This window comes from Panthera onca, chromosome B2, assembly GCF_046562875.1.
Source record: "Panthera onca isolate mPanOnc1 chromosome B2, mPanOnc1 haplotype 2, whole genome shotgun sequence".
NCBI lineage: Eukaryota > Metazoa > Chordata > Mammalia > Carnivora > Felidae > Panthera > Panthera onca.
This window is the reverse complement of record NC_138343.1, coordinates 86,928,074-86,944,819: the sequence shown is the minus strand read 5'-3', so window position 1 is coordinate 86,944,819 and position 16,746 is coordinate 86,928,074. Positions and strand designations below refer to the sequence as shown.

At 37.9% G+C, this 16,746-nt stretch overlaps 1 protein-coding gene across 12 annotated transcripts in view; it reads right to left on the bottom strand.

The window, feature by feature from the left end:
- KLHL32 (kelch like family member 32) overlaps positions 1–16,746 on the bottom strand; it is a 238,094-nt gene that overhangs the window by 35,529 nt on the left and 185,819 nt on the right. For all 12 annotated transcript variants that reach the window (XM_078447145.2, XM_078447142.2, XM_078447141.2 and 9 more), the window contains one exon: positions 2,415–2,473. In XM_078447145.2, coding sequence (XP_078303271.1) covers positions 2,415–2,473 — 59 coding nt within the window. Of the gene's footprint in view, positions 1–2,414; positions 2,474–16,746 lie in introns of those variants that run through there.

Here is a 16,746-nt window from a genome sequence, read left to right as displayed (position 1 = left end):
CAAGGCCTCTACATAAGCTAGGGTTAGGGTGACTTTGCTGTTCTGTCCAAAATTAAACTTCCAAGATCAATGGAAGAGCTAAGATCTTGTTTCACAACAAAGTCCCATGTGGCCTTTGTATTAGTCCCTTTAACATATTTATAATTAAATCTTCTACCAAACTGGGGAAAGTTATTTCTTGGCACATGTTTGTTTGTTTTGGTAGAAAGCCAAGTTTTATACAACTTCAAGAATGGTGAAACCTCAACTATTTGGTCCTGGGTCATGCTAGTAATGGGAAAGACATGATCAACTCCTCTTAAATATGGCTCCTTTCAAAAATCTAATGTAAACTGCAAAATTAGATGAAAATCAAATACGACCTTAATTTTAAATCTCAACCAAGTAATGAACATGTAAGCAAACCTAACCATTTCCTTTCTACATGAACACTAACCTACAGGAAGAACCCGGATTCCTTTTTTCCAAGAAAAATTTGGATTTTGACTAGAAAAATCACATGATGCTTTGAATACTTAGAATTTCACCAGTTTACAAAGCTGTAAAGGGATAAGCAAAAAAAAAATTGTATAAATATTGGTCCATTCACTAAGACCTATCTACCAGGTCATTTCTAATTTCTCTTTTAAAGATATACTTAAAAAAGAATGGTTTGTACAATTTGCAAGGCTTGCATTTACTTGCTCCCCCTTTTTAAACATGTCCTAAAAATCTCCTTCCAATCAAATGTCATCTTTAATAAAGTAGCCAAACCTTTCTATCAGATGTTCTGTGAAGAAATATCTTCAATACACTTCACATGAGTGGACTTAACTCAAAACTCTGATGATGCTTTCCTCAGGTCCTTTCTATGAGGCAACCTATTCCACTATTAGGAATCAACGTGTGCATTAGTAGTCCGGTCCCCTGCCACAGGACTGTGGACGCCATCTGGTTTATAAAGCCTGCCTGCATCCCCTGATTATATCTTTAGCTTCCTTCACTGCCGTGCCTGCCAGGTGAGCCGCCAACCTCTGCAAAGGCAAAGAAACAGAGAGGCCTAGTGGGGTCATTCCTAATAAGCTAGCGTGTGAATACTAATCAGTGGTGGGGAAGCAGAGGTCACCCCAGCCTGCCTGTTGGCAGGTAGCGATGTGCTCTGTGGCAGATGGCAGGCATTATCGACTCTCCACAAAGGCCTAGAAGAGAAATAAGCACCAGGGCTGAATGATAGAGTTATTGAGATTCTGAGCAAGATGCAAGCAGATGTGATGTTTGCCAGTACCCACCGTAAACAATATGCCAGCAGAATTTTTAAAAAGAGTGTGTGTATACAAACATGAAACAGAACTCATTTGAGAAATGTTAACACCTTCTTCCTCTTTAACCACGTGTGCACCAAACTCAAGCAACTGCAATTAATGATCCCTCTTGAGACATCTGGCCCATGGACATGTGGTCTCTGAAATCTACAGCTTCTAATGACATCAGGAAACACACTTGCAAAGAGAGAAATACCTTCGTTACATTCAGAATCAAATAATGTTGAAATAAAAAGATACCAAGCTGACTGAGGTCATTCAGGACGCACATTTGGTGGCCAATCCTGACCCAGGCTGCCAAAGCTAACCTGTCACTTCATGTTCTGTTATCTCCGGCTGATGAATGTTAAATCCCATGTTCGAATCATTTTGGAATACTGTCATAATCATGAAAAATATTTACATTACGAAAATCACAGACATGGTGAAATTCTGAAAACATTTGCTAAGGCCACTGCGATTTTGGTAGAAGGGAAAGAGAGTAAAAATAGTTCTTCTTTTGGGGACAAAAAAACCACTGAGTGTGTATGATAAGTAGACAGAAGAAGGGACAGACACCATCAAAATGCTTCCAGTTCAGGCACCATTTGTTAGATGAAATACATACACTTTTTTCAGATACTTCTACTTCAGACTTGTCCTAGACACTGCTAGGACATTCTGGCTACACGGAGTTAAATAAAAGTTATTATATTAGTTGGGAGTAATGAAACAATAAGTATGTTCCCCTCTTGGAAGGACACGCTTTCTAAAAGGACATAGCAACAGGACAATCAAAATCCTTTCTTTGGATGCCTCTGAATATGAACAGTCACTTGAGATAATGGAACTAAAGGGCATTTAACTCATCAACATATTTACCCTTCCTTCTACATTATGCAAAACTCTGAAAGAGTTAAGCATTGTGTATAGCATAAAACTAAAGGAGCTGAAATTTTGTGTGGAAAAAAAAAAAGCAACGGAAAGGCAGTTTATCCAGATGCTTCCGTTTCTCTATACAAGTTTAAGATGCACGTGTGTGTACAGACTTGGCATTTCAACTACTAATTACTGTGGAAATCTTTTAAAATTCATTTTAATTAAGGTAATGAGTTTTTCTTATATGATTCTTACCTGGTTAGGTTCATATACCATTAGTCTGTTCTGATATTGTGCTGTGTTAGTTACTCCACCTGTAATGGATTAACATGTGTTAGAGCTTTCATGAATACGAAATAGGATATTCCAACATAAGAATGAGATACAATTAAAGGAAAATTAGCTACTGCTGAGGATCTGTTTGTATACCCTCGTGGTGAACCCATGACATAATTAAGAAGCTTATTGTTGAAGCAGTTTCATTTTCAAGAAACATTTTAGAAGCAATCCAGTTGAGAGCAAGCAACAAGTATGCTGAGATTACCAAGAGGCTCCAATTCTGACAAGCTGCTCTGCATGGCCAGAATGAGGGGCAAAGTATAGCAGGGAGTGGGAATGAACATAGCACACATAGACAAATCTCTATACAATTTATGCCCAGGACAGAATTACATGGAAAGTTCTTGTCCTTTGGCAATTTTAAAGCTCTAACCTTCTGTATACTAACACACTAATGTCTTGATATCTCTTTGGAAGAACCATATCTAAGAAAAGGCATTACTTATCAAAAGAATTCTAAAGCCAAAGCTGTCCAGAAGAATATGATGAGAGCCACCAATGTGAATCACAGATGTAATTTTAAGTTTTCCAGTAGCCACATTAACAACTTAAAAGAGGGGCACCTGGGTGGCTCAGTCAGTTAAGCTTGGTTTCAGCTCAGGTCATGATCCCATGGTTCATGGGATCAAGCCCCATGTCAGGCTCTGTGCTGACAGCATGAAGCCTGCTTGGGATTCTCTCTCTCCCTCTCTCTGCCCCTAACTTACTCACACATGCAAGTGTGTGTGCACACTCTCTCCCTCTCAAAATAAATAAACCTTAAAAAAAAAAAAGAAATAGTGAAAGTAAACTTAACATAAATTTTATTTAACTCAACACAACCAAAATATTATCATCTCAACGTGAAACTGATATAAAGCTTATGGAGGTATTTTATGTTCCTTTTGTTCCAACTTTCTTCAAAACCCAATGTATATTTAACACAGCACATTTCAATCCAGATTAGCCACATTTCAAGTGCTCGCTAAGCCACATATGACTAAGAGCACTGTGTGTAGTTGTTGTTAGCAACTTTTCTAGAGCCTTCTTGACAAGGGCTTAGATCCAAAAGACTCAGGACCTTTTGATTAGTCAAGAACCACTAAACGATCATTACCTTTCTAACAAACTTTCTCTTATCTGTCCTCATATTTTCATGTTTGTGATGTACACTGATCCCCATAAAACCCAGAAACTACTGATTCTACTTTAGTTTTTACTATCAAATTGAAAAACTAAAAAAAACATAAATCAGCACTATATAAAAATAATACTAGGAGATATTAAATGTTAAGTAGTAAAATAACAAGACTATGAGAACTGCCCTCCCCCAAAAAAATCTCTTCAGAGATTTTTGCATTATACAGAGTTCTGGATGCTGGCATAAAATGAATAACATTTGAATAAGTAGCACATAGAAGCAGCTAATTTTGCAGTAAAGATATAAAACTGAGCCACACTACAAATGTTTCCTATTGAAAATTTTTAAGTCAAAAAGTATGTACTGTTACAATAATGAACAAAACAGTGTTAACATTTTTCTCAGTATGACTCAACTTTACACAGGCTTCTTTCTGTCTCTTAGGCCTCTGACATCCCTCTTCTTAGAGCTCTTACTTTAGAAAACCTGTAAATTCTTTCTCTGCCTCCTTGAGATATAAGTCATTTAAGAAGCTTCTTGCAAGTTTTACAACCCAGGAAGATCTTCCTCCCAGACCTAAGAGCCATCCCATTGAAATGTAATCATCAAGGAAGTAAATGTCCCTATCTCCCAGTTTCTATGGAGGGTAAGAGCCTCATGTTGATGGGTGCCAATCAGAAAGCAAGAATGGCCCAGTCACTGAGAAAAACATTTACAAAATCAGGGGTAACTGAATGGGCTCATTGTATCACATAGATCAATCTTCCTCCAAAACTCCTTCAGTACTTTTCTACTAGCTCACCCCAGTGCTTAAAAACCCTCTTGCCTCTTGTTCTTCAGAGGAGTTGATTTCAGACTGCATTCTGGTCTCCCTCCCCTATTGCAATATTGTCTTGGACAAAGTCTTCCTTATCTGCTTAACTTTGTCCAGTATAATTTTTGCTTTGACAGTTCAAATATCTTGAATAGGTCACTACCATCAACTTCATGGCCAGGAGTCAAATCAACCAGAATCCAGAGTATTAGTGCACAATCCTCAGCTGAGCTGGAACAATCCATCAATACTAATGGATCCATAAAGGGAAGGGAACATGTTCAGGCCAATCATTACTCTCTCGTTCACCCCCAATAAGGAGATTATATCTTTCATATAATTGACCATGGCTTTTATTAACTGGAGGGCTTTTTTAAAATATATTCTCTCTGAAGCTTACAACTACTTTTAAGATCAATGAAAGCTTTATCTGCAGAGTAAGTCCACAAGGAACAGAGAAACGAGCTTCCTGCCCTCAAAGAAAGTCTTCTCTGCATTTCTTAAAGAATGTCTCATCTTAGACCTACCCTATGACCCAGCAATAGCACTGCTAGGAATTTATCCAAGGGATACAGGAGTACTGATGCATAGGGGCACTTGTACCCCAATGTTTATAGCAGCACTCTCAACAATAGCCAAATTATGGAAAGAGCCTAAATGTCCATCAACTGATGAATGGATAAAGAAATTGTAGTTTATATACACAATGGAATACTACGTGGCAATGAGAAAGAATGAAATATGGCCTTTTGTAGCAACGTGGATGGAACTGGAGAGTGTGATGCTACGTGAAATAAGCCATACAGAGAAAGACAGATACCATATGGTTTCACTCTTATGTGGATCCTGAGAAACTTAACAGAAACCCATGGGGGAGGGGAAGGAAAAAAAAAAAAAAAGAGGTTAGAGTGGGAGAGAGCCAAAGCATAAGAGACTGTTAAAAACTGAGAACAAACTGAGGGTTGATGGGGGGTGGGAGGGAGGGGAGGGTGGGGGATGGGTATTGAGGAGGGCACCTTTTGGGATGAGCACTGGGTGTTGTATGGAAACCAATTTGACAATAAATTTCATATATTAAAAAAATAATAATAAAAAATAAAAAAATAAATTGGAAAAAAAAAAGAATGTCTCATCTTAAAATAAAACCATAGGAAAAGAAAATACACTTAAGAAAGCTGGGGCTGAAATGCCTACACAGTCAAAATGTTTGTCCAAATAAATACAGAGGCCTGATTGCTTTCTTCCCAACCTTCCTTTTCTTATCTGATTAAAAATTGAATGTCCAATAATTCTTTCTCAGCATAACTACACAAGAATAATCAAATCTATTGAGTGAGACCTCACAAGTCTTCAGGGTTAAAATGATTGCCAAGTGCTTTTGATCTGGGCCATAACCACCAGATTAATGTCCAGCTCGCCTATAATCATTTCTCCAAATGAGAGGGAGCAGAGGGCAAAGCTCCCACCCATTATTTCAAAACTTTGACGGTTTTTCTCCTTGTTTTAGAAATATGGGACAGAATTAATATCTACTGCAGTAAACTATCTGTTTATGACACTATTTGAAAATATTTACACTACTATATGTATCAGAGTCTGCCCATTATAGATTAAATGTACAACCAATGGATTAGAATGTAGCTATTACATCCTTTCTCCTAAGCCAGGCATACAATTTATCTTCATGCTCTTCAGAATTATTATTTACTCTCTTTTACAGATGCACTCGTAATATTTTTTTCCCTTAATCTGCACGTGGTAATTAGATTCCTTACCCTTACATACAAATTTTCACTCACATGACAATGCTTAAAAATGAGATACTGGGTTACTAGGTGGAAGTAAACATAAAATTCCTAGTTAGTTATTTGGTTGATTACTTCTGGAATGCTAAACTACGGGAGGTGCCTAAAAAACCCAGTGTTGTAACTTTTGCCAAGTCAGGATTGCAAGGGAAAACCTTAGAAATTGGTCCTATTGTTTTCCTTCTTTGAAATAATTTCCAAATGATCACATAAGTAAAAACCAGTTCTTCTCAGTACAAAAAATAAATTTTAAAAAAGCATCCAAGTTCGCAGCCCACACAGCTTTAGCAGTGTTATGTGCACAGCTTATCATTACATTCTCTTCACATAACACTCCTCACTTTTAGATTAATCTGTTGAAATGAGATGCTAAGGATTTGCATACAGATTTGACTATACAAAAATAGATATGGAATTAATAACAGTCTCTATATGTTTTAATTTCTCCTAGACTGGAGTACCCTTGCCTGCAGCAGTATTCCTGGCTTTGAAAGTCATCAAGCTGATTTGCCTGCTCTGGGTTATGATGCCACATGCTGCTATACTGTCCCCTGCAATCAAAGCACTTGCAAAGATAGATTCTATGCCTCCCTCTATCGAGTACATTTTATAGATTGGCAGTTTTGATCTCCCTCCCCCACCCCAGAAGGGGGATAATCTGCATCTTAACAGCTTTCTATAGATACATTTGTCATTAAATATGCCATCTCGTATCAGCATCCATTTTTAAAGCCAAGTTTTCCCTAACTTTGAAGTGCCACAGTCGAAGTTAAGACTTTTCAGCCAAAATTGAAAATGAACAGCCCTGTCTCATACTTTTGAACTGTGACTTAAAGATATACTGCAAGTTCCCCCAAAGTCAAATAAGTCTTTAAAAACTGCCAGAAGGAATGAAAAGTTACCACCATGCTACCAGCAATGAGAAATGCTTTCTATCATCAAGACAAGAGTAAAGCATTTTTCTTAAGCTTCCCTGTTCGGCTCCTCACAAAACGTTGTGACAAATGGATGAATGCATACCAGAGAAAGGATGACAGGTGACTGCCAAACAAGCAACTTTTGCCTCCACTGCTGGAATTCACTGACTCCCAAACTCATTGCGCTCAAAAGCAAGAACTGGTCAAGACTAACAATGTCTACAGAATAGTGTGTTTAGAAAAACAGCTCTTAGTATGCATTGGTCAGGATAGGTCAAGTCTGGTGGCTCTGCTATTTTTTTTTTCAAGGACAGAAAATACATCTGTTGATATAGAGTCCTATACTACACGCTTTAGCAGAAACCTATGGTACATAATACAGCACTGGTACCCTTACGAGGACAGAGCGGACAGAGTGGTACCCTTACTAGGACAGAGCGGGATGCAAAGAACTGAATGTGTCCATGCTGTCAGGAAAGACACTCCAGGCTGGAACTCTGCCAGCCAACTGAGGATTGTGGAAAACCATCTAAGTTCTCTGCTACTCTCCCGGAGGCCTGAAGTGCCCAGCTTTATGCTAGACTAGCGGGTTAGTTTCCAGACAGGATGTGGCATTAACCCCACAGAGGTTCCTTTATGACTCTATCCTTGGGGGGAGGATTTAACACAACCAGGCTCAGGTTCCTCATATGCAAACTAGAGATGACGATCTCTCTCTTACAGGTTTGGTATAGTCTTACAGAGTGCATGGTATACAGGCAATCCACAGAGGAAGTTTACTATAGCACTGTAGTCATTTATTTATGGAAATTTCTTATCTTTTCCATAAAAAAGTACAAATGAGTATATATGGAATACTGAAAAAATAACTAAGTATAGAATATTGAATTAATAGATAAATGAATTTTGTAGTCTGAAACAGATTTCTTATTTTTGTTCCAATTACTAGAATTACTGGCTGGTTTATAAGGTACCAAAGGCTTTTTCCTTTAATGGTAAAGCTTCTCCTCCATATGTTTGCTCTAATTCTCAAAAAACTAAAACTTCACACTTATAGTCTAATTATCAAAGGAATGACTGGCATTAGTGTGAGTTCATATTAGTCATTTTTTAAATAGAACCAAACTTATTACTAGTCCCTAAAAATAGGGATACCATGGGTATATTTATGATAAATAATATTTACATTAAAAACACTTTCTTATTATCTATTTTTTCACATTAGACTGTCCATATTTTTAGTGTTTATAATGCTACCTGAACAATTAAAGCCAAGAATATTTCTACTAAATTAGCATCTTGAACAGGAGCATACTTAATCCATGCATTAAATTAAAACTATTATCCTTATTATTTCTGTCACACTTGAAGAAACCACACAAATGGATAGGTAATGAATAGACTCAAAATCTGTAAAGGAAGTCTCAAATTTACAAAATATCTATAAAGGGTTGAGGCACTTGAAAATACAAATTATATTTATGTCACCTAGAGTGAACAGATATAAACTTGTGACCCAAAACATGTAAGTAATGCACATGTATTATTTAAAATAAATGAAATAATAAATGAAGGGTAATATCTACCACAGTGCAGATGTTAGCTGCCCTTCAGAATATCAATAATATTGTCTCTAACTCCCAATTACTCATTCTATAGATTGCTGTAATCCTGCCTCCAAAGATTTCTGCATGGTCCAAGCAGGGTTAAGCTCTCAAGGTCACCTCTACCAGTCTCTGGTGTCCTGGCTTGCTATGTTCTTGTTGGATCTTTTTTTTTTAATGTTTGTTTATTTTTGAGAGACAGAGAGATACAGAGCGCGAGTGGGGAAGGGGGAGAGAGGGAGACAACAGAATCAGAAGCAGGCTCCAGGATCTGAGCTGTCAGCATAGAGCCCAACATGGGGATCGAACTCACAAACTATGAGATCATGACCTGAGCCAAAGCTGGACGCTCAACCAACTGAGCCACCCAGGTGTGCCTCTTGTTGGATCTTTTATCCCTCTCCTGCCATCAACCAGATTCTTCAGCCATTGCCCATTTCCATGATGTAGCTTTAACCTTCTTCTCTCCTCTTGGGAACAAAGAAAATGATATATTTCCCATATTCTTAGGTAAGTAATTCAGCTCACTCTTTATTCTACCTTTTTTTTAATGTTTATTTTTGAGAGAGAGAGAGAGAAGAGGGACACAGAGAAAGGGGCACAGGAGAGGGGCACAGAGGATCTGAAGTGGGTTCTATGCTGACAGCAGAGAGCCCCTATATGGGGCTCAAACCCACAAAACACGAGATCGGGACCTGAGCCGAAGTTGGACACTTAACCCACGAGAGCCACTTAGGCTCCCCTTTACGCTACCCTTTTTTAGATCCATCTAGACAGACACAAATGGATCGCCTAAACAAAGGCTGTTCTCTCCACAAAAAGGTAGACATTATGTGGCTCAAGTCTTGTGCCCTGAGAAAAGTGGTCAATTAAACAATTAAAAATAATCAAATCATTGTTGATCTAAACAAATATCTGGGTATGATGATTTTTCAGTGTATCTTTTACTTTCAGTTGTATCATTTGGGAATTCTTTTTATAATGTAAGCATCTGTTTTTGAGATCTTTGTTGTAGTGATAAACAACTGTATTGTTTAGTTTCTTGGGAAAAGCATGGTTTTCAAAAACCAGAGACGCAGAGATCAAATTCCAACTTTATCAAATACCAGTTGAGTGATCTGTGAAAATCACTTAGCATCTTTAAGCCTCATCTTCTGAGCAGCAATGTGAGGGTAAATAAAATGCTACTTCTTTAGAATAAAGGGAAGTCCATTTAGGATAAAACCTTTGTTAATTATTCTGGAGAATGTAAGTGATCTGATTTGCTTTCTTCAAGCCATTTAGCTCTTTTATTAATTTTTTTTTTTCTTTTAGCTCTTTTAAAATCATTGTAGAATGGACATTTCTGTTGGCTTCATCTCAGTACAACACTGCAGTGGTTTCGTTTTTATCTTTTTCAGATGGGGAATGGTAAAGGCAGGGGCAGAAGTGAAAAGAGAAGATAAAAAGTAAGTGCTAGAGACAGACAGTTTGTGAGAATCTAAAGCAACAAAGAGGATTTCATTCTTAGAGGACATTCCAGGTCACTAGGAACTTTTAAGTTGATAATGCCACATTATCAAGCTCCAAACCTATATCAGGCAGATGGCTTCCTCACATGGAAGCTGCCTGCAGGGTTAACAGACACTCTCTCATGTACTTACTTGAATAACTCACTTTGTCCTCCCTCAAGCTAACTTTACGTCCTTCACACTCACCTAACCCAACAAGCTGAACCCCTTCCAATAGGGTCCTTCAGACCATTCCCAGCCTAAAAACCTTCCATCTTGAGTGAATCCAAGGATCTGCCCTCTCCAATTCTCTGCTAGATACCACCAAAAACTAGGACAGAAATTTACAAACTGGGCCACCACAATTTTGTGGTTTCCAACCTTGGTATGAGCTCAGACAATTTTTAAAACATGTCCATTCCCTCTGTTTTCTCTCAGAGGCTTTTTTCCCCCCAAGGCCACCTCCCTCAGACCCTCTACACTAGTCCTGACACCACACAACCTCGACAGACAACCTTGTCTCTCACTTGACTCGATCGACAAGGAACCTCCTCAGGTTGCTGCCCCTCATCTGGGAGCTGACTTAGGTCCACATCCCGCATCATCTCCTGCCCTCCAGGCTTAGAGTCTGAGGGGTTTCCTCTTCTCCTGTCCAAGACAGCCTCCCAAATCCCTCCTCCTGTGGTATCCCATGGACTTATTACCATTCATCACCATTCCTGGTACCCAGGAGGTACTCTCAGCCTTTACTAACCAAAGAATGCCCCATTCCTGTCCCCTTCTATTTTGCTCTCTCCTTTCCCTTATCTACCAATTTGCTTAATGCACTTGTGTCCTTTAAAGAGTTCCTTCCTTTGACACTGGATTTCCTCTTCTAGCTAGTCTCTTTTCTGTAAGCCAAACATTCATCCTTTTCTTCCCTTCCTATTCTCCTTTTTCTTCCTAAAGCCAAAATGCTGTTTATTAATTTATAATTAAAAAATGTAGCAGGGCAGCTGGGTAGCTCAGTCAGTTAAGTACCTGACTCTTGGTTTTAGCTCGGTCGTGATATCATGGTCATGAGTTTGAACCCCTAACAGGGTCTGTGCTGATGCTGTGGAGCCTGCTTGGGATATTCTCTCTCTCTCTCTCTCTCTCTCTCTCTCTCTCTCTCTCTGCCCCTCCTCTACGTGTTTCTCTCTCTCTCTGTCAAAATAAATAAATAAACTTAAAAAAAGAAAAAAAGAAAAACCGTGGCTGTCACATGGGCTGAAATATGTGTGTACCTAGAAACAGCACATCCTCTCCCAGTAGGCAGAGGATAATAATATAATAATCAGAATGTTGTCTGGCAAGCTCGGATTCAGGGAGTGAGCTCTAGGTGATATCCCGACTTCTGGCCTATACCTACAGTTTGTACTTCCTCACTCCTCTTTCACACCCTAAACCACTGCATTCTAGCTTTCACTTTCTTCTACTCCCCTAAAGCTACTTTCATTGAAATTACCAAGTAGTTTCTGAGAGAAAATTGCAGAGAAATATTCTGGACCTTGATGTCCCAACAGTATTGGACACCTCTCACCATGCCCTTTCTTTTTTGGTTTGATTTCATTAACACTTGTCCTCTGACCTTGCCCATCCCACATTCTCAGGCTCCTTCCTCAGACCCCTCCTCTGCACCCTCCTCACTAGCATCTCCCAACTTTCCGCCTTGGCCCTTTTCTAGTCCAGCTCTTGCCCATCTGTCTCCTCACACTCTCCACTGCCTCATTTTATCTCATCTTGCTGTGAGACTCTCCTCTTGTACATTTGTTCTGAAAAGCAGAAGAAAAGGTGCTGTCTCTGAGTCTGAGGGGCAGAGGTTTTGGTTCTAGCCAGTGAAGGGTGGTTGAGTTTAAGCTACAGCTGAGTGAGTGGGGGCTAGGGAGGCGTGGAGGGACACTAGTGTGGGGTACAGGGAGGGCTTGGCGAGCTGAGTAGATCCCACACAAAGCTCTCCTGTCAACTGGCTTCTTCCCATAGGGTTCAGCTGCCTGGGCACAGGCACAGACAATTGGACCCCTGGGTTTGTTCAAGAGCGAGTGCTTGCCAGAGGGCAGGAGAATTATTGAAATGATTGGATCATGAAGTCCACTCATGATGACAGGGAGGGGTTAATGAGTAAATGGGAAGCAGCCCAGTGGACCTAAGGCCAAGTTAGGAAGAAGGTGCTGTGAACCTTTGTGAAACCTGCATGAAGTACCCCCTGCTTTGCCCTACTTCTGTCCCCAGGACAGACTTCTATTATCACATATATCACACACTATACTAGAATTATCTGTTGAGTCTATTCCCTCTACTACACTGAGTCCCAGTGCAGGACCTGTGTCTCATTCTTTGTCACTCCACACTACCCTGGTAGAAGACTAAGGGTGGTTAGGAAACTAACTCAGGGTCTCTTGGTTGGTGAGAAGTTTCACATGCTCTGTGACCTCAGGACACCATAAGCCAGCCTCCACTGCACCCCCTGTTAATTCCCAATCTTTTATATGTAATTTTTTGGATGAGAGTAAAATAATATTTACAAAGATAGAGAAAAGCTAAAGCTACAGCATTTAAAAAATGTTTATGAAATTTTACATTGTTCTAATTTTAATGAGTATTAGAAATCCAAAGTCCCTCTAGTAGGTCTGAATAAATTAAAGTTATTTAAAATGGGGCAATGCAAGCTTCATATAAATTTAATCAAGATGAAAATAAACATATCTTCTAGGGAGTTAAAGAAAGAAGCTTTAACAAATGTTCTTTCATTAATGAAATATCTGAAAAGCTCTTTTGATTGTCAGCTCCTAGAGGGTAGGAAGTGTGTTTGCTGAATTAATCTTATTTATCTAGGAACCAGCACAAGACTTAATAAGGATGTAGCATTCACCAAGAGAATCAGGAAAGCACTGAATACTGCTTTTGAGTAAATACAGTAGCATTTGTCTTATTTTTACAGTTTGAAAGCACTACTTTTGTGGTTAGCTTCCCATTATCTTGGTGCCATTTGACAAAAACGAAAAGGTAAGCTGTTCTGCAAGATGAGCTCAGGATTAATTTTCACTCACAAAAAGGGATCTTTTTAGTAGTTCACAAACAATATCTCACAATGGAAAACGTACCTTTTAAAGCACAACTGCAGGATATTTAATGCTCCTTTTGCTTCAGTATTGTGAATTTCAAGTAGAAATGATGTGGAGCATTTGTGAATTGGGTCACAGTGTCAAATGCTACAGGAGCCTGTAAAATTTGACTATCTCTAACATCTTAAATTAAATGCTAATGGGCATATCCATACAGCCTGCTTTTCTGAATTCATCTCTGCTTGTCTCATTTTAAAAACCATGGACAGGTTTCAAGGTGTCCTGACCCCAAAATGGACAGAGAAAAGGGAGGGAGTATGGAGAGGGAGTGAGCACACTAGAAATACTGAATCTCTAAAGAAACATTCACTTTGTGTTTTATGGAACAGAAATAAGCCCCTAAAATCCACATTCTAAAATCTGTACTTCCTACAACTCAGGCAAAGCTTGCAAACAATCAGGAAGATGGCAATGACCTAATCTCCCATCAATTAAATTAGAAATACTTGATTATTTGATAAAGGATAAGGAATAGAGTCAAATATTTTTATTTGCAACAATAAATCTGGGTAACACTTCTAGATCAGTGATAGGGTGACATATACCTGCCTTGTTTTTTTAAGGGGTATACCTAGTTTTTTTAATCTAGTACCCCTCCCTATCCATGGTTAGATTCACAATTGATTTATGACAAGCTGCTCCTGAGGAAAGAGGCAGACGATTGAAGGTATTAGAAGTGTCACTGGTGATTTCCTTTTCTTTCCAATTAAAGGTATTGTACTATATACTGGGAAGTGAGTTTTTCATCTCAAGTACACAGTGGGGAGAAACAAACCTGAGAAAATTGGGATTGTTTTCATTAAGTATGGTTAACACAGGCAGCATACATTACTGCAAAAGAAGAACAAAGAAAATGTATTTCCTTTCACAGTAGGGGCAAAACCAAGTGATAGAGCAATATAGGTAATAAGTTGATAATTTTAATAAAATGGAAAAGGAAACATACAGACCCATATTGAAAGAGAAATCAGCTTGATACCAGGATGATAGATCTAGCCAGTCTAGAATGAGCTTCTGTGTTTTTCTAAGGCCTCACTAAAGAAGATATTAAGTAGTCAGACCTTTAAGAATATGTAAGGGAAACTGCAGCATTTTTTAAAAAGATAGTTTAATAGCTAAGAAAATAGGAAATATTTATTAAAATATTTGTGAGAAATTCATATAAAACTTAGAAATGCATTAACAACATATGGAAACTAAATGAGTCAATGGAAGGAATGTAAATTGGAAGAAAATATAAATTACATTGATTTCAGCCATCCATCACTGTTTTGTTATCCTAGGCAAGTACAGATCTCTTCCTTCTGTTAGCAAAGGCTCATTTGTAGCCAAGTTTGAAATTTCTTCAGCAAAGCCAACAAAATATAGTCCTGGTGGTTATTTTCTTAACTATTGAAATATACACTTAAACAAAAGGGAGTATTTCACCAGACAAACGAAGTTCTTATCTAAATATATCTATTAGACACACTAATGTACAAACAAATATCTAAAGTTTATTTGGTATATAAGACCAGTAATTATTGGATCTATCTCATTTATCCTCTTCCTTAGTCCAATTCCTAACTTCATTCATTAATTACAGAACAGTTAAATACTGACAGGAGCTACGTTTCTTCAATGAAAATCAATAAATTGCCAATAATTGAGACATTATCCAGAGAAGCTAAGACTGTAGCTGTCTCCCTGGTTATTGAGGACAGCAGAAGGAAAAATGGGCAGAATACAAATGAATTTAATTTAAATGCAAGGGAGAATTTTGTCAGAGCAGATGTTAAACAACTAGAGAAGATTATTGAAGGAAGCTGAGAAGTCTTCAAGATTTACTTAAAGGTGATTGCTTCTCCCACTTATATCAATGGATAAATCATCCAGACAGAAAATCAATAAGGAAACAGTGTCTTTTAATGACACATTAGACCAGATGGACTCAACAGCTATATACAAAACATTCCAACCAAAAGCAGAATATAAATTATTTTCAAGTATACATGGAACATTCTCCAGGAGATATCGCATTAGGCAATAAAACAAATCTCTATAAATTTAAGAAGATTACAATCAGATCAAGTACCTTTTCTGACCACAATGAAACTAGAAATCAATTAGAAGAAGAAAAAAATGGAAAAAACACAAACACATGAAGGCTAAACAATATGCTACTAAATGAACAAAAAAAAGGGTCAATGAAGAAATCAAAGAGAAAATGAAATACATGGAGACAAATGAAATGAAAACACAACAATCCAAAATCTTTGGGATGCAGCAAAAACAATTCTAAGAGGGAAGTTTATAGAGATACAGGCATACCTCAAACAACAAAAAAATTTCAAATTAACAACCCAAACTTACACCTAAAAGAAATAGAAAAATAAGAACAAAGTCCAAGGTTAATAGAAGGAAGGAAACAGTAAAGAAGGAAGGAAAAGTAAAGTAAAAGAATGGAAGTAACTGAAACAGAGACTAAAAAAATAATAGACAAGATCAGTGGAACCAAGAGATGGTTCTTCAAAAAGATAAACAAAATTGATAATAAGCCTTTAGATAGACTCATCAAGAAGAGAAGAGAGAGGAACTCAAATTAATACAATCAGAAATGAAGGTGGAGAAGTAACAACCAACATCACCAAAATACAAAGGATAGCAAGAAACAACTATGAAAAATTGTATGTCCACAAATTGAACAACCTAGAAAAAAACAGATAAATTCCTAGAAACATATAATCCTCCAAAACTGAATTCAGGAAGAACAGAAAACCCAAACAGACAAATTACTAGCAATGAAACTGAATTATCAAAAAATTCCCAACAAACAAAAGTCCAGGACCAGATAGCTGTACAGATGAATTCTACCAAGCATTTAAAGAAGAGTTAATATATATTCTTTTCAATCTATTCCAAAAATAGAAGAGGAAAGGGAGCTTTCAAATTCTTTCTGTGAAGCCAGCATTACCCTGATACCAATACCAGATGAAAACACTACAAAAAAAGAAAACTATGGCCAATATCCCTGATGAAGGTAGATGTGAAATTCCTCAACAAAAGATTAGCAAACCAAATCCAACAATACATTAAAAGGATCACTCACCATAATCAAGTGGGATTTATTCTTGGGACGCAAGGACAGTTCAATATCCACAAATCAATCAACATGATACATCACATTAAGAAAATAAAAATAATAACCGTATGATCAGGACTTCTGAAGAAGATGGTCTGTCATCTCAGGAGGAACCTCAACTCACCTCGTCCTGCAGTACAACTAGATAAAACCCTCTCAAGTGTAAATAATTCCCCAAATGACCCAAAGATGGCAGTACAGACTCTCTGCAGCTAAATGTAGAGAAGAGGCCAC